This window comes from Lepidothrix coronata, unplaced genomic scaffold, assembly GCF_001604755.1.
Source record: "Lepidothrix coronata isolate B3197 unplaced genomic scaffold, Lepidothrix_coronata-1.0 Scaffold187, whole genome shotgun sequence".
Classification (NCBI taxonomy): domain Eukaryota; kingdom Metazoa; phylum Chordata; class Aves; order Passeriformes; family Pipridae; genus Lepidothrix; species Lepidothrix coronata.
The window spans coordinates 944,941-966,110 of NW_016690367.1; the positions used below are offsets into that span (position 1 = coordinate 944,941).

Genomic DNA, 21,170 nt, shown 5'->3' on the forward strand with positions numbered 1-21,170 from the left:
ACACAGGGAAGCCGAGGGCTGGGACTGTTTGGGGCTGTTTTGTGACCACAGCCTTTTATTGCTTTAAGGTCAGGATTCAAGTCTTCCCTGGACCCTTCAGGAAATGCACATCAAGTTTTTAAAGCTGTTGTAGGAAGCTTAGAAACGTTTACCCCGAGTGCTTTTTGGATACTTCAACAGCATCTCCTTCAAAAGAGCCTTTGTTTGCTTTTTGAGTTGTAACTGTTTGCTTGGAAGCTTTTGGGATTCTCAACTGCTCTGCTGGACACAACAGAGGGGGAAAAGGAGGGAGCTGGGCTGTTCTCCAGGCTGTGCATCCACACTGTGTTGGCACAGGAGGTCCTGGGGTAGGTCCTGGGGTATTCCAGGTGCCTGAGGTGTGTAAGGAGCAGCCACATTCCCAGCAAAGCTTCCTGATGCACCTCCTGGGCTGGGGTGATAGCAGAACTCCAGGGAGGTGTGTTCCTTGGGGAAACAGAGGTGATTAAGCAGAGTCGTGTTCCTGAGGGAAATAAAGGTGATTAAGCAGAGATGCTTCCATGGCACTGAAGTGCCTCTTTGCCCAAAGACAGAGATGCCCAGTGAGCTCCTTGTGAGCAGAAACTCCTGGGATTTATGGAAATCCTGCAGTAACTCCTGTGAGAAGAGGTGGATCAGGTTCTGGATGAACTGTGTCTTGCAGGTGGAAGGAGTCTGACCCAGGCTCATGACTTACACACTGTGCAAGTCTGGCTACACAGGAAAACACAGATGTTTTCTCATTTCCTTTCTGAGGATGTCTCTTAATGAAGTTGGAATTTACCAGCTCTTACATCTCGGAAAAGGAGTGGGGCAAAGAGCCTGTTGTAGTGCAGGCAGGGTGAGACCCACCTTCTTTTGGAGTTAGACTTGGATGTCTGCAGAGATGTTTTGGGGAGAGAAGCAGCTCATTCTCAGTCTTCTCCTAACAGCTCTGTTCTGCAGCCCTGTCCTGGGGCTCACAGATCTTTCATCCTTAAAGGATAGTGCCATGTTCCTCATGAACACTGGAAATCAGTATTTTCCCTCCCAGGCATGTACCAGTAGAATATGAATTGTCATCAGCTGGGATGCAATTCTTTGATTTATTCACAGCCTTTAGCCTTGCTTTTTTTGGGTCTGTAACTCAGATCTTGAAGGGAGTTTTAGATTAAGTAATGGTGTTAAAAACAAAACAAAACTTTTCTGTAGCCAGGCTGGCTTTTGAGGGTGTGTGACCTGAGTTAAAACAGTTTAAAACTCACCAGGACTAATTCTGCACTAGATCCAGGTTGGGTTTAATTCTCTAACACTGTGCATCAGAGGTGCATTTCATATATATTCAGTTATATTTCATATAACTGTTGCAGGTGTTTTCCACATGAGGGATGATCCTCAATGAAATGAATGCTTTCTGGTTATTCCTGTTGGTCCCTGAAGTCCCTGCTGTGCCTTTTTCCAGGCTGGCAGCGCTTTGCTCTACAAAATGTTTTGGGGCTTGATCCCCGAAGATGGGGATTAATTCTTTGCTCATGTTGGGGCCTTTTCTCCCTGGACTGTGGTGTGACCATTAAGCCATGACATTTATGGGTGGGTGATCCCGCTGGGAGCTGCCTGGCGTGGTGTCCTGTGTGTGTGTCCACGGTGTGACCACGTGTGGTGTCTCTAATTGATCCCAGGGATCCTGGCTCTGCCGGTTTGACCCACTGAGAGCAAGTGGTGGAGGTGAAAGCTTCACCTTCTTTAATGGGAATGGCAGCCCCGAGCCTGACAGGAGCTTTGGGAACAGGTGACACATCACCACAGGCGGCGTGAGAGGCCAACTGTGGGTTTCCAGCTCCTTCCACTTGAAATGGTTTCTCTGGGAAACAGAACAACTCGACTGGGGTAGCTCAACACCACAAGGAGAAGAGCTTTTCTCCACCTGGAATTTAACAGCAAGATTTAAGCGTAAATGTGTCATGAGGGAAGGGTTGGAAGGACCAGCTGGCCAAGCAAACCGATGGGGAATTGCCTCCCGAGCTGCTTGGCACTGCTGGTGCTTCCTGCCTTCTTGTGTGTCCAGGCTGTGCCAACTTTGTGACGTTTCCCAGGATTATTTCAGTCTAAACATTTTGGGTTAACACAAATGTGCTGTTTAAACAGCTCAAATTCACCTGCTTGTTTGGATGGAAGGGGATCAGGACAGTGTAAGTGTTTGGGAGGGTGGATCTGAAATGGCAGGAGGCAGCTGGGGAGTTGCTCCATCCCTGGACCAGCTGGGTCCTGGGATCTGAGTACTCCAGGCCGTGCCCCCCAGGAGCCCGGAGCAACGTGTTGAATTTGCAGTGATATTTTATTCCGGATTTTTCCTCAGCCAGGGCTCTGCCGGAACATTAAGCACATCATGCTGGTGTCGGGGTGGGCTCTGTGGTGCTCTTCCTGCTCCAGGGTTGCTTTTCCAAAGTGTGTGCTACTACTACTTCCAGAAAGGTTAAACAAGGTCGTGCTTTGGCATGGGGGCACCTTAGGGACCTGCTAGTTGGGAAGCTCTTGACCTTCTAATGAGGACACTCTGGCTTCACCCAGGCCTGTGTGACCTCATTTAACCTCTTCCATGTCTTTAAAGCAGGTTTTCCAGCCTGGCACTACAGTGAGGGTGAGGCTGGTCTCTTGGGCACAGCGTTGGTGCTGAGAAGGGGCTGGGTTGGGCGAGGGCATCCTGATGCTTCCCACCCTTCCCTCAGAGTCCTGTTGCCCTTTTTTGGCCCCGTTTCTTTCCCCAGGCACTGCACTGTGGTTCCTTCCCGGGTTCCCAGGGCATGACTCGGATAAGGAGAAGTTTCCCCCTTGCATTGCAAAGCAGCTTAAGGACCCTCCTGTACCTTGTGGAGCAGAGCAGGAGGAGGCACAGCCTCAGCAAGGTGGATTCTCTGCCTTCACAGCCAAGAAGCGTCCTCTCCACACCATTCCCTGGAGGTTTGAGCTGGAAACAGGCGGTGAATGGAAGGGAAGGCCCTTTTTGGAGGGGATGTGAGCACTGTCTAACGTGAACAATCACTGAACAATGAGGTTATTTGAATACAGATCAGTAAATCTCACCTACAGCTGCCGACCCACCCGCTCATTAGCACTGAGTGTCATAATTGCTTCACAACAGAGGCTTTAAATGTCTATGTCCGTCTGTAATTAGGGATGGGAAAAGGAAGAGTGCCGGGGAAGGGCAGGACAGGCTCTCCTGTCAGCAGAACAACTGGACAAAAGGAATCCCAGCGGGGATTGAGGAGGGAATTGCTTCCCTGGCATCCCAGGATATTTAGTAACATGTCGAGTTTTACTCTACGCAGAGCAAAAGGATGGTTTGGGAAATGATTTGGGCGGTTTAATGCTCCGAAGCGGTGTGCCTGTCTCCCCCTCTTGCCTGGCTGTTGTTAGACAAACCAAGAAACCAATTACAAACCAGCAAACCCGAGTGTTTTCGTGTTGTCCAGCACCTGACACTCGGCAGGAGCCTCGGAGCAGTTGTAACACGGCCGAGGGAGCAGCGAGGCAGAGAAAAGGACCGAGCGATCGATGTGAAGGTCGTTGTGAAACCTCCCGTGTTCACCTGCGTGGTTGCAATTCTGGCAGTGAAACTCCACCCCGGGATGGTATTTGCTTTGACAGCCAGACCTGGGCTGCAGGAGCTGCTGGAAGAGGTTCTGCCTGGAGTAAAAATCGCATGTGGGCTCTCCCCACCCTCCCTGCTCGGAGCTGCTCCCGCTCGGGGGGTATCGTGTGTCTCCCGCAGTTTCGGCTCATCCTTTCATGTCCCTGCTCCTCCCCGGCTGCTCCGAGGGGACCGTGGTGGGGGAATGCTGCTCGTTCTCCCTCTAATTGGAAATGGAGACATCCCAGCGTGCTGAGGGCTCTTCATTAATCCCTGGACCCGAGGGCTGAGTTTACTTTTAATAACTTCCTTTGCTTAGTGCAGTACTCTGACACCTTGGGTGGCAGCGGCACAGAAGTGACATTCCTCAGAGCAGGGAAGGGATGGATGTGAAGGGAGCGTGGTTTGACTGCCTTCAGCATTGTTCTGCTTGGAAAGGTGAGGGAAGTGCCTCTGATGGCACTTGGGATCCACGTTCAGCCTGTGCCTGGCAAGTGCTCGTGCCTGCCTGGTGAAGTTTGGGAACGCTCCGTTGAACACAGTGAATACTGTTTGTTAAAATTACATGTGCAACTCCAGGGCTAATGCTCTGGTCTCTGAAGAAAGTGCCTCCAAACATCCAGACAATTCCTCTGGGGTTTCTGGTAGCTGGAAATGCCTTTTCTCTTTTTTTTTTTTGCCCCCATTTCCAACTACCCACCCTCCCTCTGTCCCTGCAGAAAAATCACAGATCGGTGCTGACATCGTGTGTGTTATTTTCCACCCAATTTCTCTCCTGTTATGAAACCAGGGTTGAGTTTTTTTTTTATTGTTTAAAAGCAGCTCAGATGCTGAATTTATCTTGCTTTTTCAAATAAATGTTGGCTGGCACCAGCTTCTGACTAGTTCAGAGTGAGGGACTTTCTGTTATGGGGCTGATTTAGACAAAAATACAACCAACAACCCAACACAAAATCCATCAACCCCCACGTGTGAAATCTGGAGTTCTGTGAGTGAGAGGAGAGACCTGTACAGAGCTGGCAGGGTCGGGAATTTTGGGTAGAGTCTGGAATGGCCATAGTTAGCTTTGGAAAGGGTTTGTCAGGCTGGTTAGCACAGTGGCACTTCCATGGCGCTTCCGTGCCCCTCCAGCCTCTCCACAGCCCAGAATGCTGGGCTGGCTTTCCTTCCTCCATCACTTCTCACATGATCGAGATCCTCCTGCTGAAATACTCTCTTGGTTTCCCTCGGTTGTTCTCCTCTTCCCTATTTTTCAGTGATTTTTCCATTTCACGTGTGCTCAGACTGGAATATTGGGGTCTGTCTGTGTTGCAGCCTGTCCCCAGGCTCCTCATGAGCCCATGGCTGTGGCTCCCTGTGCTTGACCCTTCCTGGGATCTGAGATCTCCTGCTGGGAAGCGCTGCAGGGCTGTGGGTAGAACTCCATCAAACAACTCATTTTTTTTTTTCCTGTTTGTTATTTTTTCCCTGCCCTGAACGTGCTCACCCCAGTGCTGACAGGAATCTGCTTTTTCACATCTGGGCCCAGATCCTCAGTGGATACTTGTAGGATACAGCAGATACATTACTAGCTCTTTGTCCTATGTGCAAAATGGCTTTCCCCTAAAATTCCTTTCCCAGTCTCTTGCCCTCAGGAGATGGGATTCTTGGCTGAACTTTCCACGTTACCTACGGGGCTTTGTCTGTTCTGCAGGCAGGTCCTGCAGGCTTCTCTGCAGTTGACTGAAAGCTCTGTTGTTCTCCCAAGCTCCACAACGTCTGACTTGGAGGCTCCAAAACAAGATGCAGGGGTGCAGTTTGTACCAGCACACCCCAGCCTGCCGTGTGTGGTGTCGGGCAGGGCTGGGGGACGTCTCTTTTTTCCAAAGGATTTTTTCCACGGAGCTCTGCGATGGATCTCGCGTGTTCCTGCCTTTAGAAGGCGAGGGACTGTGGCTCTGTAAATCCTGCCATGAGCAGGCACCAGCTGGCTTCACTTAGCTTGTGTGCACTGATTTATTTTTTTGCAGGCAGTACTGGATTGTGCTGATTGTAAGTGTTCCCTCATGTTCCATCAAATACCCCCAGAACAGCAGCATCAGGATCGACAGTCCCCAGATTAGTGTTTTCATGCTCTGGTTCTCCTTCAAAAGTGGTTTTCTTTGAGTTGGGTGTTGTGGCTTTTTCTTTTTTGTGTGTGTGTCCCTTCCCACCTCCGTGTCCTTCTTGTGTTGTTCTCCAGGGACTCCAGGGCAGTAGGTGGAGCGGGGGCCTGTATTGTGTCCCTTTCCTGTGGAGTTGTTGCTCTTGGCCAGCTTTGCTGCCCTTATTTATAGTGGGAAAAATCCGAGAGGCTGAGTTGTAGCACATCCAGCTGCTGGAACGGGTCTGGTGATTCTTGGGGTGTGCAGACAGTTGTGAGTGTCGGCTTGGTGGGCTGGAAGGTGTTTTGTGTTCGTGTCGTGATGTGTGTCCAGCAAAAGGGGTTTGTGTTTTGTGGGCAAAGCTGGGATGCTGCAAAATTAAACTCATCTGTGGCTGAGGGAGCTGGGGGGGGCTCAGCCTGGAGAAAAGGAGGCTCAGGGGGGACCTTCTGGCTCTGCAACCCCCTGACAGGAGGGGGGAGCCGGGGTGGGGGGTCAGGCTCTGCTCCCAGAGAACAAGGGACAGGAGGAGAGGGAACGGCCTCAAGATGTGCCAGGGGAGGGTCGGGTTGGACATCAGGAGGAATTTCTTTACAGAAAGGGTTGTCAGGGACTGGAAGGGGCTCCCCAGAGAGGTGGTGGAGTCCCCACCCCTGGAGGTGTCCAAGGAAGGCCTGGCTGTGTCACTCAGTGCTTGGGCTGGGGGGACAAGGTGGGCATCGGGCACAGGTTGGACTTGATCCTGGAGGTCTTTTCCAGCCTAATTGATTCTGGAATTCTGTAATCCTTGTCTCGGGAAGCCCCTTATCAGTTTCCTTTTGCCCTGTTAACACTGGAAGCCCCTGTCACGTCTCCCTAAGCTGATGTGAGGGTTGCACGGAGCCGTGGATGGAGTTGTGCTCCTTTCTTTGCATGAACGTGCTCTGCTGTTTCCCAGTGTGGGGTGGGCTGGTGGGAGGTGGCAGCACAGCCAGATAATTCTTTACTTTTTTCCCCTCTTTATAATTCTTCCTTCTCTTCCTCCTTTCCCCTGCAGCCGAGGAGGTGGATCACACCCCGGGTGATGGCGGCATGGGGGTAGATGTTTTGGAATCGGGTGACACCACACCCCCTACGAAGAGGAAAAGCAAGTTCTCAAGCTTTGGCAAGATCTTCAAACCCTGGAAGTGGAGGAAAAAGAAAAGCAGCGACAAATTTAAGGAGACTTCAGAAGGTAAAGTAACGGGACGGGGGGCTGGGTGGGCGTCCCTTCCTCCACAGAGAAACCTGCCACGAGCCATCTGGCCACTGAGAAGGGCTTGCTGTCACCAGCCTGGGTGCTGGCTTGTGTCAGAACCAAAAGTGTGACCTTGGTGATGGGCTGGCACCTGCAATCTCTCCACAAACACCTTGCCATGGAGCTGTAGTTTCAGACAAATAAATTCCTTTCTTGCAAGGAGCCTCCCCAAGCAGCTGTGGGGAGGGAGGGTTCGCTCCACGATCACCAGCGTGGTGTGAAGTGCAGGCCTGAACGTGCAGTCCCTCCTCCCTCCACTTAATCCATGCAAAACCAGTGAAATTTGAAGCCCTTTTATTTCCTCCAGAGGATCCCTTAAAAAAAAAAAATAAATTATCATCTTGAACTTCTAGCTTGCCCTGTTTTCTGAGTGCCTTTTTTCAATTTAATATCAGTTTTAGAACGAAAGATTTCTATGCGAAAGCCAAGAGAGGAGCTGGTAAAAAGAGGGGTTCTGTTGGAAGAGCCTGAGCAGGGTGAGTCTGCAAACCAACTTCTCCTGTCTGTGTCTGTGTAGCTGATCTTCCTCTGGCCAAACCTCACCCTTGGGACACAAATTTAAGGGCTCTTTGCTGTGGTTCCTGTCTGTTTTACCCTTTCCAGTGCTTTCTCTGGTCTGATTTTCACACACTGATTTTCACAGCCTGCTCAGGGAGGAAGATGCTGCTGAGGAAGCTCACTGCCTGTCTTGGACACGTTCCAGGGTGGGAAGGCTGTGCTGTGGCTCACTTCCCATCCTGTCCCTCCCTACCTGTCCTGCTCCAGATCCCTTGTCCTGTCCTGCCAACCTCTGCTGTCACTCACCAACTTCCAGCTGTTCCAATCACATTCCCAACGGCACTAGGGGAGAGGTGCTGACCCTGTGGCCCCAGCTGGGAAAAGAGTCAAAAATGAATGAATTCTGAGCTGCATTTCCTCCAAAAGATGCTTCATGGTGTGGTGTCATAGTCACCACTAAGCTTATTAAAGCTTGCCCTGCTTTAATCTAAGTCTAAGAAGTCTGATCCCCTCCTGTGTCATCCCTGCTGTCTCCGAGTTGGATCACGCTGCCAAAATAAGTTCTCAGGTCACCACTGAGTCACCTGGCTGTGAGTTGGGTGGTGTGGGTTCACGGGAGGGGGCAGGAAGGTGAGGTGGGGTGGCAGCCCACCTGTCTGGGTGGGATCATGGTCCTTGGATTAGGGTGTAATTGCACCTCAAGAGACACACTGCAGAGGCAGCCTTGGCCTAGTGCAGATTGCATTCTAAGAAAGTGGGAAAGTGGAGGTGAAAAAGCGGTTTTCAGACCAAACCACTGAAAGCAAACCTGAGAGAAAGAGTCTTGACACAGCTTTGCTGTAATGCTGCCTCTACACCCACCCAAGGGTGTCAGTGCAGCGCTGGAGGAAGAGTTCACCGGGTACAGGAAGGTGTGAGATCACAGGATGAAACTGGAAGAGACATCAAAGACTTTGGGCACCAAACTTCCAACTGGGGATGGCAGAGGAGAGCGAGATCGTCCACGCTGTAAGGGTGTAACAGAAGCCTGGCTTAGGGGTGGAATTATTTTCTTCTTTGAGTCATCTGCTCTGCTTTTAGAAGCAGAGGATGGGTGTAATGTGGCCAAAGTGCAAACCCCCAGCACGAGGGAGCAGTGGGTGCTGGCAGGAGGGGCAGATTAGAGGCGCATTATCTAAATCCCTCCTGGGAGTTTAAGGCACTTGGGCAGTCATAAGACGTGAGGGTGGGTTATTGTGTTTGCTTGCAGTTCTAAAAGCTGCTCTTACAAGGTCAGTTAATTTTCTTAGGCGAGTTCTTAGCGGGGTTAAAATGCTGGAGACCCTCTGAGATGAGGAAGTGAGGAGGTAGGGAAGGAGGTGTGGTGGAGGTGAGGCTGGGAGAGGAGGCCTTGCTGCTCTCGGGGCTCCAGGTTGTGGGTACTGGGCTCAGAGTAAGGAAAAGGAGATGGCATTGGATCTCCTGACCTTGAAGGAGCCCACTGGAGCTGAAGTTAGGAGGGAGGTGGTGCGAGAAGCCATCGGGAGCTGAGAAGGGCAGGCAGGGTTGAGTGGTAAGGAAAGCTGGATCTTACTGTTCCTGCCTCCCTTGCTGAAAACTTTGGATAACCAGAAGCAGCTCTATAAAAACCTCTGGCTCATGCCTTGAGTTTCAGCCCTGTCTGAGGAGGAAACTCCCTCTTGTTGCTGTCTGTGCTTCCTGCGTTTCAGGGAAGGGCAGTGAGCGAGCGAGGCAGCGCCGTGTCTGCCAGCTCCTCCCAGGAACCCAGGCTGCTTCTCGTGGAAAAGAAATCCTGCGGGGCTCTTGGCTCCTTGGCAGCTTTGCTTTCAGCTTCTGAATCACACCAGGTTGGGGAAGGGGAGGTAATACTTGGGGGAAGAGAGGAAAGGTAAAGAGGGCAATGGAATAAATGACCAAAAATCAGAGCAGCAGGGTGTGCTGGGTCTGCAGTCTGGGGGGCCTTGATGCCACATGCTGCAGTTGGTTCAGAGAGGGATAGACTGAAAGGATTTTTGATCAAATTGATGATGTATCCAAGTTTTCTTGAGTTGGAAAGCAATCAAAATGGGCAAGGTCCCAGTAGAGTGAGTGCTGAAGTCTGATATTGGGAATAACATCATCAAGAGATTGTCCTGTCAGGGCAGTTGCAAAGAATGGTTGAGTATTTCCTCACGGGGTTTAAAATGCTCTCAAAATTACGGGCTGGAAAGTGGAACTTTTTCCAAAAGAGGTTTTGCTTCTGACCTTGGGAAACTCCATGCTGGAATCTGTGAAAGCAGAAATAGCCAAGGGGAGCTACATCAGATTCTGGAGCTGTATCATTACATCTGATTAAAACAAAGGTAAAGTGGGGAATTCTGCCTTGCTGCAGAATGTTTTGGGTCGAGCATTGGTTTTTGTGCCAAATTCAGAGTAGAAACAGAAGAAAAACAGAAGTGCTTCCAGTAACTTTACGACTTTATCAAAATCTACTACTGCATGTGCAATAGATGCCCTGGCTCGTGTTGGAATCTGCTGCAGCAGGGAGTTGGTGGCTGCTCTGTGATGGTGGGTGGATACAAAAGCTGCTGGAGTATTTTGACTGCAGTTACAACTTCTTTGGGCTGTGGTACAGCACTGGGCACACCGGGAGGAAGGGCAGGACAGGAAGAAGAAAAACCTTTGATGGGATAATACAGAGCTGTACAATTGTTGACAATGAAATCAAGGGCTCCCAGCCCCAGCTGGGTGGTTGCTGTGCTCTCCTGTGCAGAAGGTGACTGAAGACCAGCTGCTTCAGAGATGTTGGTGTGGCTCTGTGGTGGTTCAGTCAGCTCAGCCAGCTCTCCTCTCTCCTGCCTTGAGTGTTTAGTGTTTGCTTCTCTCCCCTCCCATCCCCTTGCAGATGGTGAAGAGCCAGAGAAGCTGAACCCCCCTGCACTGAAGAATGGCCACACAGTCCCCATCAGTGGGCCCGGGGTCTGTGACCTGCCCAGCCAGGAGGAAGAGGCCACGAAGCCCTCCAGCCTTAGGAAGCCTGTTCCAGCAGAGGAACCAAAAAAGAGGCAGGGTAAGAAACCGGATACGTGCAGATTCGGGGTTTTAGGTCATCCCAGGACCAGTTTTGAATTCCCATCTGATTGTTTCCACTCTCCAGTCCCTTAAACTGAGCTGTCTTCCTTTGCAGGCTCCTCCAGCAGCCACCCTGGGCCCGAACTGGAACCACCTCAGGAGCCACATGTTCCCAGACAGCCTCTCCTTCCTCCAAAAAGACCTCCCTCCACCTCCCAGGAGGCAAACGAGGCGCAGGCAAAGGATCCAACGCCCGCCAGCAGCTCTGCAAGAACTGCCCCCTCCACCACAGCCCCCACTGCAGCAAAGACAGTCAATCCCACAGCTGCCCCTTCCCCAGCCCCCAGGACTCTGCTCCCCGCTCCTGCCAGTGCCAACACTACTGCTCCCACCAGTACAACCAGCACAGCTCCTGCCAAACAGCCTCCCGTCCCCCCACCCAAACCTGTCAACAGAAATAGCAACTCACTAATAGGTAAGTGACCCATGAGCTGATTTTTGTACCCTGGGATGTCCTGGAGCCACTGCTCCAAGACTCTCTTCCCTTCATAAGGGAAGATTTTTAGTTCTAGCATGAGTGTCTGACCGTTTTTCCTGGAAACAGTCCAGTTTGGACTTGGATCTGCCAGTGTTTAGCCAGGACACACGTGTGCTGGGAACAGTGTAATTACTGGAGTCCTCTGCTGTGAGCCATCCAATCTGTTCCCAACAGCTACCTGCAGGAAGGAGTCCCTGCCTGCTTTTCCTCTGTCAGCTCTAAGGCAGTGTCTGAATGTTGATGCTTTGCTGAGGGCTGGGATTCAGCCAGGACTGGGGGATGGTGGATGAGATTTTGCTTTGCAAGCCTGTGGTCAGGGACAATTCCTGCTTTCAGCTGGTTTTGGGAAAGAAAAAAACCAACAAACTAACCCGAAAAATGCATATCACACCAAAAAATGTCTGTCATGGCTGTCACTGCAGGGCCATGTGGTTTCCACTTAGTGCAGAGAGGCCAGGAGCTGGCAGGGATAATTCAGGCTTCCCTGGTTCTACTCAGGCACCTCCTCTAAGGTCTGTGGCTGGGATATTGCCATATTAGTCTTGCCCTTAAGTCTTGTCCCATGGATAAATCAGCTCAACTGTAATTTGAGCTGAATCTTCCCGCTTAGAGAATTAAATGTCTTTATCTCTGTTACTTTTCTAAGCAGAAGATTTGGGGGAGAGTTTCTTAAAGCTCCTTTAGTCTCTGCTCTCTGTAGGAGTTCTGGGAGGTGTCTTAAAGATGCAACGTTGAGAGCTGGGATGACTTCCATGCAGTCTGTTTGTATCTCAGACAGTTCTGTCACAGACACCTCCTAATCTTTGGACACAGAGGAGGAGGGAGGCTCCTGGGAAGATCAGTCCCACAGGTTTGCACTGTTATCACAGAAACTGGAGGCGTTACCCAGGTGTGGTTTGGGAGCCAGTGGTGGATGTGCAAGTTGCCATCTGAAGTAGCCTGAGCTTTCAGTGTGAGCTGATGGCTCTGCTCTGCTCGGGGCTCACCTTGCTCTGGCAGGTTTTGCAAGTGACCTTGATATGGTGTTAAAACACTGCAGTGTGCCAGACCAGCTCGATTAGCCTGGCCATGCCCGAGCACTCCATGAAATACCTTCTTGTTTCCTTTAAGCTGCTTGCACACGCTGCAGCTGGCATTTGAAATGCCCCAGTGCTAATTGCGGGAGGTACTTGTGGAAGGAGAAGTGTGGCTGGAGACAGGAGTGTGTCCAACATCTGTTCAGAGCCATCCTGCTTTTTCCCAGCAGCCACGGGGTGTGCAGGGGAAGGGAGGGGAGAGGAAAGGTCACCCCTTTGTCCTGAAATTCCTGACGATGCTCATTCTCAGAGCAGTTCTTGTGTCTGATGCAGCAGCTGAAAATAAGGCTCAGGAAAGCCTTCTGGGGAGTGGGAATTTATTCAGCAGCAGCTTGAACGAGCAAGCAGGGAACAGGGTGCTGTCCTGCTGTCCCAGAGCTTGGCAGCAGCCCCAGGGCATGTTTCAGGAGACACTGGAGCCCCCTGGGCTGGAGCTGAGGGCACTCGGTGTTTTGCACAATCTTGCCCTTAATCTACGAGGGGAAAGTCTGAAAATGCTAAACATCCCAAAAATGTGCCCACCTCTCTCCAGCTATGCGGCCTTATCTCCGGGAACGCTCCTGCTCGCAGCACCCTCTCGCGGTGCCTGCGCTGCGGGTTCCTCCCGGCTCCGCGCTGGGCACACGGGTGTGTCACAACACCGGTGTGGCACAACACGGGTGTGTCACAACACAGGTGTGTCACAACACGGGTATCTCACATCACCCGCTCCGGGGCAACGAGCAGCAAGTCTCACCCGCTTCGGGCAAAGCCTTTCCAAGCCCCAGAAGCCATGGATACGTGGATGTTAAAGGCTGCAAACTCCTAAGGGAAGAGCTGTCTTCACTGCTGCAGCTTCTTCCCTAGGAGTGGAGCGGGGTTTGAGGAACCTGAGGTTGCCCACTGCAGGCATTTCCTGTGTCTCCATTTCTCCCTCTCTCCTCCATCACACAGCAGATATGTAGGCTCGAGGCTTTTAGGTATTTTGGGAAGTTTTGCTAGTTATTTTGTAGTTTATTTGGGCATTAAGGCACAGAGTTCAGAGGGAGTAGAGTGGAATCTCATCCTGAGGAGCTGCTGGCCCAGCAGGGTGTTCTCGGGCTGGGTCTGATGGGTGAGTGGAAGTGGGAGGAGCACACTGCTACCTGCAGCTCTGCTGACTTTTGCCTTTGAGCAAAAGGCAGGACTTTAGGACTTTTTGAGACTTCCCAAAAAGTTCTTTAATGTGCGGGGGAGCTGTTAACACAACTGGAGTCTAGGGTGTCCTGGATGTGTCAGATTCCTTTGTTGGTGTAAATACAGCCATAAAGTGCCCACGTTCCTGGGCGAGCTCCCTGTGCTGTCACTTGAGGGCTGGTGCCGTTCCTCTCTCTCCAGAGCAGCAGGATCTCTCCCAGCCTGCTTGTTTTTGGCTGCTCTCCCAAGTCTTACCTTTGCTGCAGGAAGGACAAACTAGAGCCTTGCAACCTGGTTATTTCTGGCACCGTGTTCCAGTAAAAAGCAGCAGAGTCTGCTTAGTCCTGGGCTCTGCCTTGCCGTGCTTCTTCCACACTGCTGAAGGGTATCTGGAAAATTCCCCGTTAAACACCGTGGCTTTTGTGGTTTTTATTTCCAGCTGAACTTTCCCAAGCAATGAACAGTGGTACCGCCTTGTCCAAGCCTTCCCCTCCTCTCCCCCCGAAGAGGGGCATCGTGCCCAACAACACGTCAGAGGTTGTCCCCTCCAAGCCCCCCAACGACAGGACGGGGACGGCGACTCGCCCGGCGCCGATCCCGCTGCACGTGAGCTCGGCTCACCCACCGCCCTCGCCCTCACCACCCCTGCCCACACACGTGCCCCCCGAGCCCCCACGCATGCCCCTGCCCACCCCTACCCCCACCCTGGACCCCCCGCGCTCCCTGGACCTGCCCAGCGAGACCCCTCCTCCCCCGGAAGAGTTCAGGTCCGTGGAAGTGTCGAAGAGGACAGCGGAGCAAGGCTTTGGAGAACCCCACGTGCTGCCCCGCCTGCCCCAGATCCCGCTGCACATCCGGATCCAGCAGGCTCTGAACAGCCCCCTGCCCGTCACCCCCCCTCCCGAGGGGTCCCACAGGGCTCACTCCCTGCTCTTTGAGAACGATGGATTCGGGGATGACAATGGCACCCTGGGCAGGACGAGGTCCCTGCCCGTCACCATCGAGATGCTCAAAGTGTGAGTACCCCCTGGACGTGTGCTGGCTCTGGCAGCTCCTGAGAGCCTGTGGTGGTGAGGAGGGCTCTGGGCAGGCCTGGTGTCTCTGCTGAAACCACTTTCTGTGTTGGCCAAATCTGTGTCTCAGCCTCTTAAGGGCCAGAACAACTTCCCGGCGAAATTACCCCTGGTTCTGGGATTTTACTGCTCACAAAGGGAAATGGGTTCCAGACTGCAAACACAGGCTGATGCCAGGAATCCAGGCCTGGCCTGTATTGCACCAAGACAAAACAAGGTCTTGGATTCCATCCATTTGTGGCCTTCCTTAGCCTTTCATTTTGCAAAACTGAAGTGGGAAAAGGGCTGTCTTGTTATAGCAGAGCTGAACCTGCAAGTCCCAAAGTAGTGGGGTCAGAGGGCTGTTTGGTTCTGCCTCAGGCATTTTCTCTGCCAGAGTTCCTGTGCTTTGGGGAGAGGGGACAGTGCAGGATCCTGGGATGGCTCTTGCACCTCTGTTTCCTGGGCTCCCTTGGGGAGAGCTAATGAGTTGTTGACCCCAAGGATCTTCCCCAGCCCCTGTGCCATGTGTTAAGAGGTGTAACGGTGTGCTTCTCGTTAGTCCAGACGATGAGGAAGAGGAAGAAGACGACCAGGAAGAGGAACAGAATCTGGGTCCTCGTGTATATATTGGAGATGTGCCATCTGTCACAGTCATCCCCAAACTGGTACCCCAGGTCCTGCCAGAGGAGCAGGAAGGAGACGAAGGGATGAGCGACTCTGACTCGGAGGGGCCCATCCTGTACAAAGATGATGAGGATGAGGAGGAAGATGAAAGCCATAACAGTAAGGCTTTGACATTGCAGCTGGCTTTTTTATTTCTCTGCTGAACCCGTGCCTGGCTGTACTGAGCTCTGGATCAAAGAGCTGGTTCCCACAGCGCTGCAGAGCAGCTGGTTCTCGGTTTCATGATGTACCACATGTCCTCTGCCTCGCTTTTGGCAAGGCTCTGCGGCCAAACCTGTGCTCTCACCTGCTGAGTGCACCCCTCCAGTTGCAGATGGCTCCTGCAGCAGCCTGTGCTGTCCCAGCCCCTCGGGTGGGACAGCTTTAGGTGAGCATGTGGCGTCACACAGGAGCGCTGGATGCTGCTGCGTAGCACAGAGCTTGGGAAACACAAGGAGAGAGGACGGTCCTCCCTCAGGGGGAGCACAACTGCCAGGGATCGTGGCTGGGATCGCTGTGCTCAGGCTCTGCAGCCTTGAGCTGCATCCCATTGCTCTCCCTCCCCGCAGGCACGTTGGCCAACAAGGTGAAGAGGAAAGACACGCTGGCTATAAAGCTGGGGAACGTGACCGCGCCGCAGGAGGACAAGATCGTCTTCCCTCGGAAGAGCAAGGAGGAGTGGAATGAGATCCGGCACCAGATCGGGACAACGCTCATCAGGTACAGAGAACAAGGAGGGTGTTCTGTCTGAACTGCTGGCTGGGGTGGGAATGGGCAAAGCTGGTGCCTTGTCTAAGCAGCCTGTGCTGGAATAGGGTGGGTGGTTGGGCACGGCAGCTGGAGCAGGGCTGGGAGGATGAGTGTTGCTGTTCCTTCCTGCTTAGAAAAGTTGGGAGTTCCTGTTGGAGTTGAGCAATAGGCCCTGACAAGCCCCTGTTTCCAGAGGTTAAGTGGAATGGGAAGGGAAAATCTCAAGGGCTGCAGAAATGTAAAATACAGATGGTGTAGAAAGGTGTGGATGGGTGCAGGGTGGGTGGATAAAGCTGGTGACAGTCCAGGCTCCGCTCTGTGCTGGAGTTCCCTGCACAGCTGCTTTCTGAGGGTCCATAGCCCTTCCCAGACCTGTGCTGGTGGCTGAGCAGCTGTTTGAGCAGAGCAGAGCACAAACAGGGCAGCAGTGATCCCCGCTGGCAAATGAGGGTGTGGAGGAGGCTCTCCAGAGCACCAAAACCAGGCAGTTGTGTCCTTCATCCCCTGCTGAGGAGTGACCAGATACAACATAACGCACTTGTCACACATTTTTCAGGCGACTGAGCCAGAGACCCACAGCAGAAGAGCTGGAGCAGAGGAACATCCTGCAGCGTGAGTAGCACTTGTGTGGGGTCCTGAGCAATGCAGTGTTTGCCTGTAATGTCTTAGTTCATTGGGAGGGGATGGTTTTAAACTGAAACAGGTTTACATTAGATTTTGGGAAGAGATTCTTCCCTGTGAGGGTGGGGAGGCCCTGGCAGAAGTTGCCCAGAGAAGCTGGTGGCTGCCCCATCCCTGGAAGTGTCCAAGGCTGGGTTGGATGGGGCTTGGAACAACCTGGGCTAGTGGGAGGTGTCCCTGCCCATGGCAGGTGATCTTTGATGTCCCTTCCAACTCCAGCCATTCCTGCCTGGCACCTCAGAGTGTGTGAGCTGGTTCAGACTCTGCTGTTACCCAGCAAGGGCTGTGAAAGGTGTTTTGTTTGGGCTGGACTTTCATTTGTGGTCCAGACATTACAGCATTGCATTGCATGATCCCAAAAGCAGCAGTGCATCGCTCAGTCAGGGCTGTTTCTCTTGGCCATATCTTGTTCTGCAAAAGTTTTAAATAAACATCATGAGGAAAGGGAAATGTCAGTTCAGGAAGTTTCCATTTAAAATATTTATCTGTGCTTTTATTTTCTTTTAAACTCTAAAAGCTTTGGGGAGGACTGAGCTGCAGAGTGGCTGGGATGTATTTTGGCAACATAGGCCTTAGTCTTTAACATGAGAATGACTCAGTGGTGCTGTTTAAGGGCTGCATGGCCCCTCGTAGTCCAGGAGGTGACTCTGTGTTGAGTTGGGCTGCTCTCTGTGCCCGTTCTAAGCGCAGACATGCCACAGTGAGCCTTCAGATGTGTGGATAATCCCATGCAGCTCCACACTCTGCTTTGTTCAAACCCAGAATTCCCTTTTCAAAGCCCGATGCTTACATGAAAAATGTATTTTTCCCCCCCCCCTTGGCAGCAAAGAATGAAGCTGACCGTCAAGCTGAGAAGCGCGAGATCAAGCGCCGGCTCACCAGAAAGGTACTGCTGGCCCCCGTGGCGACGGCCACCTGGCAGGGCTGGTGGCAACGGGCACGGCGTGGGCACCGTGCTGTGGGGGCAGTCACGGGGCCATTGTGTAAGTGTCCCCGGCGCCCTCGGGCTGCGGGGACTTTGGCACGAGGGCTGTCACCCGCGGGGAGCCGCTGGCGCCGTTGGCAGTGACAGATCTGAGCTGGCAGCGAGCGTAACGAGAGAGAGACGAGAACTAAATTTGGCACCTGGCACCTGCCAGGCCGGCAAACCTTTCTGCTCTAACACAGCTCTTCAGCGGCCACGACTCACACCAGGCTCCCTAAAACTCATTTCTAAAGCAACAGCGGTGTGGGAGCTGAGCAGAGCAACAGCTGCTTTGAGCTGTTACGTCCGGGTTGCTTTGGGATTGTTACTCATGGCTGGGAAAAGCTTCCTCGGGGCCTGTGGGTGTGAAATGGGAGTGTTGCCATTGCTGGGGTTGAGTTGAGGGGTGTCATGCAGGGCTCACCATTTAATAGATATTCCCAAACTTTTTGTCTTCTTTCTTTGTGGCAATGTGTCCTGGGTTCTGCCCTATCCTGGCCTGATGATCCAAATGGGAATATCCAGTCTGTAAGAGGGTTTGCCTGCTCCCTTGCAGGATGTGAGCAGGACCTGGCAGTGTCTGTGGCTCAGCCCCAGCAAGGGAACTGGTTTTAGTTTTGCTCAGGGTGCTTAGCCCTGATCTGCTTCGTGGACAAGGCTCAGACTAACCTCCTTTGTTCTTGCTGGTGTTCAGCTTAGCCAAAGGCCTACGGTGGCAGAGCTGCAGGCCAGGAAGATCCTGAGGTTTAATGAATACGTGGAAGTAACAGATGCTCAGGACTATGACCGGCGAGCGGATAAGCCGTGGACAAAGCTGACACCAGCTGACAAGGTAATGGGGAGTGTCCTGGCCCCAGGTGGGGAGGGGAGCCACACCAGGGTGGGAGCCAAGGAGATTTGCTCTGTTCCTCTTGCTTCACCTCTTCATCTTTCCCTCTGCCCTCCCACCGAGCCCACCAGTGTCCCTTTACCTGTGTGTGCTGTCCCAGCTCTGCTTCCTGCTGCCTCATGGTGAGGTGGAGCCCAGGGGGGCAGGGGCTGCAGGCCAGCATGGCCTCTGCATCAGCTTCTGAGTGATGTAAGAATCATAAAATCATGGAATAGTTTAAGTTGGAAAAGCCCTCTGAGATCATTGAGTCCAGCTTTTGACCTGGCACCACCACGTTCATCACTAACCCATGTCCCCAAGTGCCACATCCACGTGTTCTTTGAGCACTTCCAGGGATGGTGACTCCACCACTGCCCTGGGCTGCCTCTTCCAGGGCTTGACAACCCTTTTGGTGAATAAATTTTCCTTAATATCCAATCTAAACCTCCCCTAGTGCAACTTGAGGCCATTTCCTCTCCTCCTGTGTCTTGTTCCCTGGGAACAGAGCCCGACCCCCCCTGGCTCCCCCTTCCTGTCAGGGAGTTGTAGAGCACAAGAAGGTCCCCCCTGAGCCTCCTTTTCTCCAGGCTGAGACCCCCCAGCTCCCTCCATCACTCCTGGTGCTCCAGACCCTTCCCCAGCTCCATTCCCTTCCTGGACACACCAAGGATGCAGGCCATGGGTCAGAGGAATGTTGTTCCTTGCAGGCTCAGGCAAAAAGCTGGCAGGGAAGTCTGTCCTTGTCCTCCCTGGCCACCTGTGGGACTGCCCAGCCCTGAGGTGGAGGAGGTGGGGCAGATTAAATTCAGTTTAGTGTGAACGACCTGCCAAAGCTGGTGTGGCTGCTGCAACCTGAGCCCTTTCCTTTCTCAAAAAAAAATCTCCCTCTTTGTGCAGGCGGCCATCAGGAAGGAGCTGAATGAGTTTAAGAGCTCTGAAATGGAAGTGCATGAGGAGAGCAAGCAGTTCACGAGGTGAGAACATGTTACTCAGGAGTTTGTCTTGTAGGAGCTGTTAGAGTTCTGCCCTTGAGGTGAGAACATGTTACTCAGGAGTTTGTCTTGTAGGAGCTGTTAGAGTTCTGCCCTTGGGTGCTGTGCTGAGGAGCAGAAAAATTGTCTGTGCAGAAATGGGAGATTGAATGTCCCCTCCTGCCTTGGTGGTGAGGGGTGATCGGAGCAGTAGCAGACACAAAGTGGGTTGGTTTTCCTTAAAAAATTGGGGCTTCCACCCTGGAAACTCAAAGTGACCAGTGACTGGTTTGCAATGCATCTGAAACCAGTGTGACCTTGCAGCTGGAGTGGACTTTTCTGGGGCTAGAGAAGCCACAACCACAAAACACCTTGGTAATGAGCTGGGATATTACCTGCGAAGTCACCTGTGAATTGTGGCCCAAATGATTCTTTTCCTTCCAGCACAAAAGGTGAAATTGTTTGATGTTTACAGCTTCCCCGAGGGCTGGGAGCTCTGAGATAATTCAGTTTACCCTCTTTGGCCATCTAACCATTTAACCTGGACAACACTCAGATTTTTCACTTGGCTTTCAGGTACCATCGACCATAATCTTCCAAGAAGGGAGCAAGAGACCCGAGAGGCCTGGAAGTTCTCTGCGTCCCTCTCCTAGGCAATACAGCGAGGGTGGAACCCTGGCTCTTCCAAGATTTGCCTTCCAACCATGTCCAGAAAAGGGCTTTCAGCCAGGGAAAGGGGAATCCTGTCTGAATGTAGCATTTCACTGGAACAAACACGTCTCTCGTGCCATCAGGCTGGAACTGACACTATACCTCGTGTGGCTCAGCAATAACCCCCTGCCAGGAGACCATGCCCAGGGGAACAGACTCCTTTTTGGGATGCAATTCCTCCTCTTTTCCACGAGGAAGAGGGGGGAAAAAAAGAAAAAAAGGCAGCTCTAGTGTTGGGAAGCTGAGGAGAGGATGTGCTTGGAAGCACGTGTGTGTATATTAGCTGTGTACAGAGAAACCTGGCACACAACTGACATGTCACTCGTTATTTTTTGGGGTTTTGCTTGTTTCTGTCATGTCCTTAATGTCCTGAATCACTACTGACCAACGGTTTGTTGTGCTGGAAGGGAACTGTATAGGTATTAACATATGCTGCATCCTTTTTGTAAAAAAAAACAAACAAACACAAACAAAACCAACAAAAACCACAGGTGTATAAAACATTCCCTCCCCACCCTCTCACACTTGCTGTGATGTTAATAACAGATCTTGAGATATCTAGGATTGTTTAACAAATTACAGAACCAGAAAAATGACTGTTGCCTTTTAAAACTTTTTAATTTGGGGAAAAGGTGAGAGTAGTCAATCCTTTTTATTGTGGCTTCCTCTCAGATGTTTTTTACTCTCCCAAATCAGGGTTGAAACTTGCCTTTTTTTCCTCGTTTTTACAGCTAAACCTACTGGAAACTTGATGAATTTCACTGTGTGGGTCGAAGGGAGTGGAGGAAGAGGTTTAAAAAGTGACCTTAAAAAGATGATATTTCTCTTCTGAAAGAAGTTCTTCTGAAATGTGGGGTTTTAAAAAAAAAAAAAAAAGAATCTGTTATAGGCCACTGCTGTATTATGCACAAAACCTAAACCATGTGTGAGATGCCACTTGTGAGGGAAGGGAGCGTGGGGATGGAGAGAGGGGTTTTACCTTGTTCACAGGCAGGGTGGCAACACTCCAGCCTTGGCCTGGCACCCTCATGTGACATGGCGAAGGTTCTTCCCTCACAGCTCCCCCCCTGTACAGCCACCTGTAGACTTAAACCATTGCGTTGTATATCAGTCTCCTCAGCAACAGATTTTAACTATGGAATAAAAGTATTTTAGGATTTTTTTT

The 21,170-nt window shown here is 51.9% G+C and overlaps 1 protein-coding gene across 8 annotated transcripts in view; it reads left to right on the forward strand.

Annotated features, from left to right (window-relative positions):
- Window positions 1–21,170, forward strand: part of PHACTR4 (phosphatase and actin regulator 4) — a 64,837-nt gene extending 43,667 nt beyond the window's left edge. For 7 of the 8 annotated variants that reach the window (XM_017831039.1, XM_017831035.1, XM_017831041.1 and 4 more), the window contains 12 exons: window positions 6,785–6,961; window positions 7,420–7,500; window positions 10,407–10,571; window positions 10,689–11,048; window positions 13,782–14,358; window positions 14,957–15,180; window positions 15,630–15,780; window positions 16,367–16,422; window positions 17,316–17,377; window positions 18,150–18,287; window positions 19,221–19,297; window positions 19,871–21,170. In XM_017831039.1, coding sequence (XP_017686528.1) covers window positions 6,785–6,961; window positions 7,420–7,500; window positions 10,407–10,571; window positions 10,689–11,048; window positions 13,782–14,358; window positions 14,957–15,180; window positions 15,630–15,780; window positions 16,367–16,422; window positions 17,316–17,377; window positions 18,150–18,287; window positions 19,221–19,297; window positions 19,871–19,886 — 2,084 coding nt within the window. In that variant the 3' untranslated portion in view covers window positions 19,887–21,170. Of the gene's footprint in view, window positions 1–5,787; window positions 6,022–6,784; window positions 6,962–7,419; window positions 7,501–10,406; window positions 10,572–10,688; window positions 11,049–13,781; window positions 14,359–14,956; window positions 15,181–15,629; window positions 15,781–16,366; window positions 16,423–17,315; window positions 17,378–18,149; window positions 18,288–19,220; window positions 19,298–19,870 lie in introns of those variants that run through there. The other variant, XM_017831044.1, reaches the window with a different exon arrangement.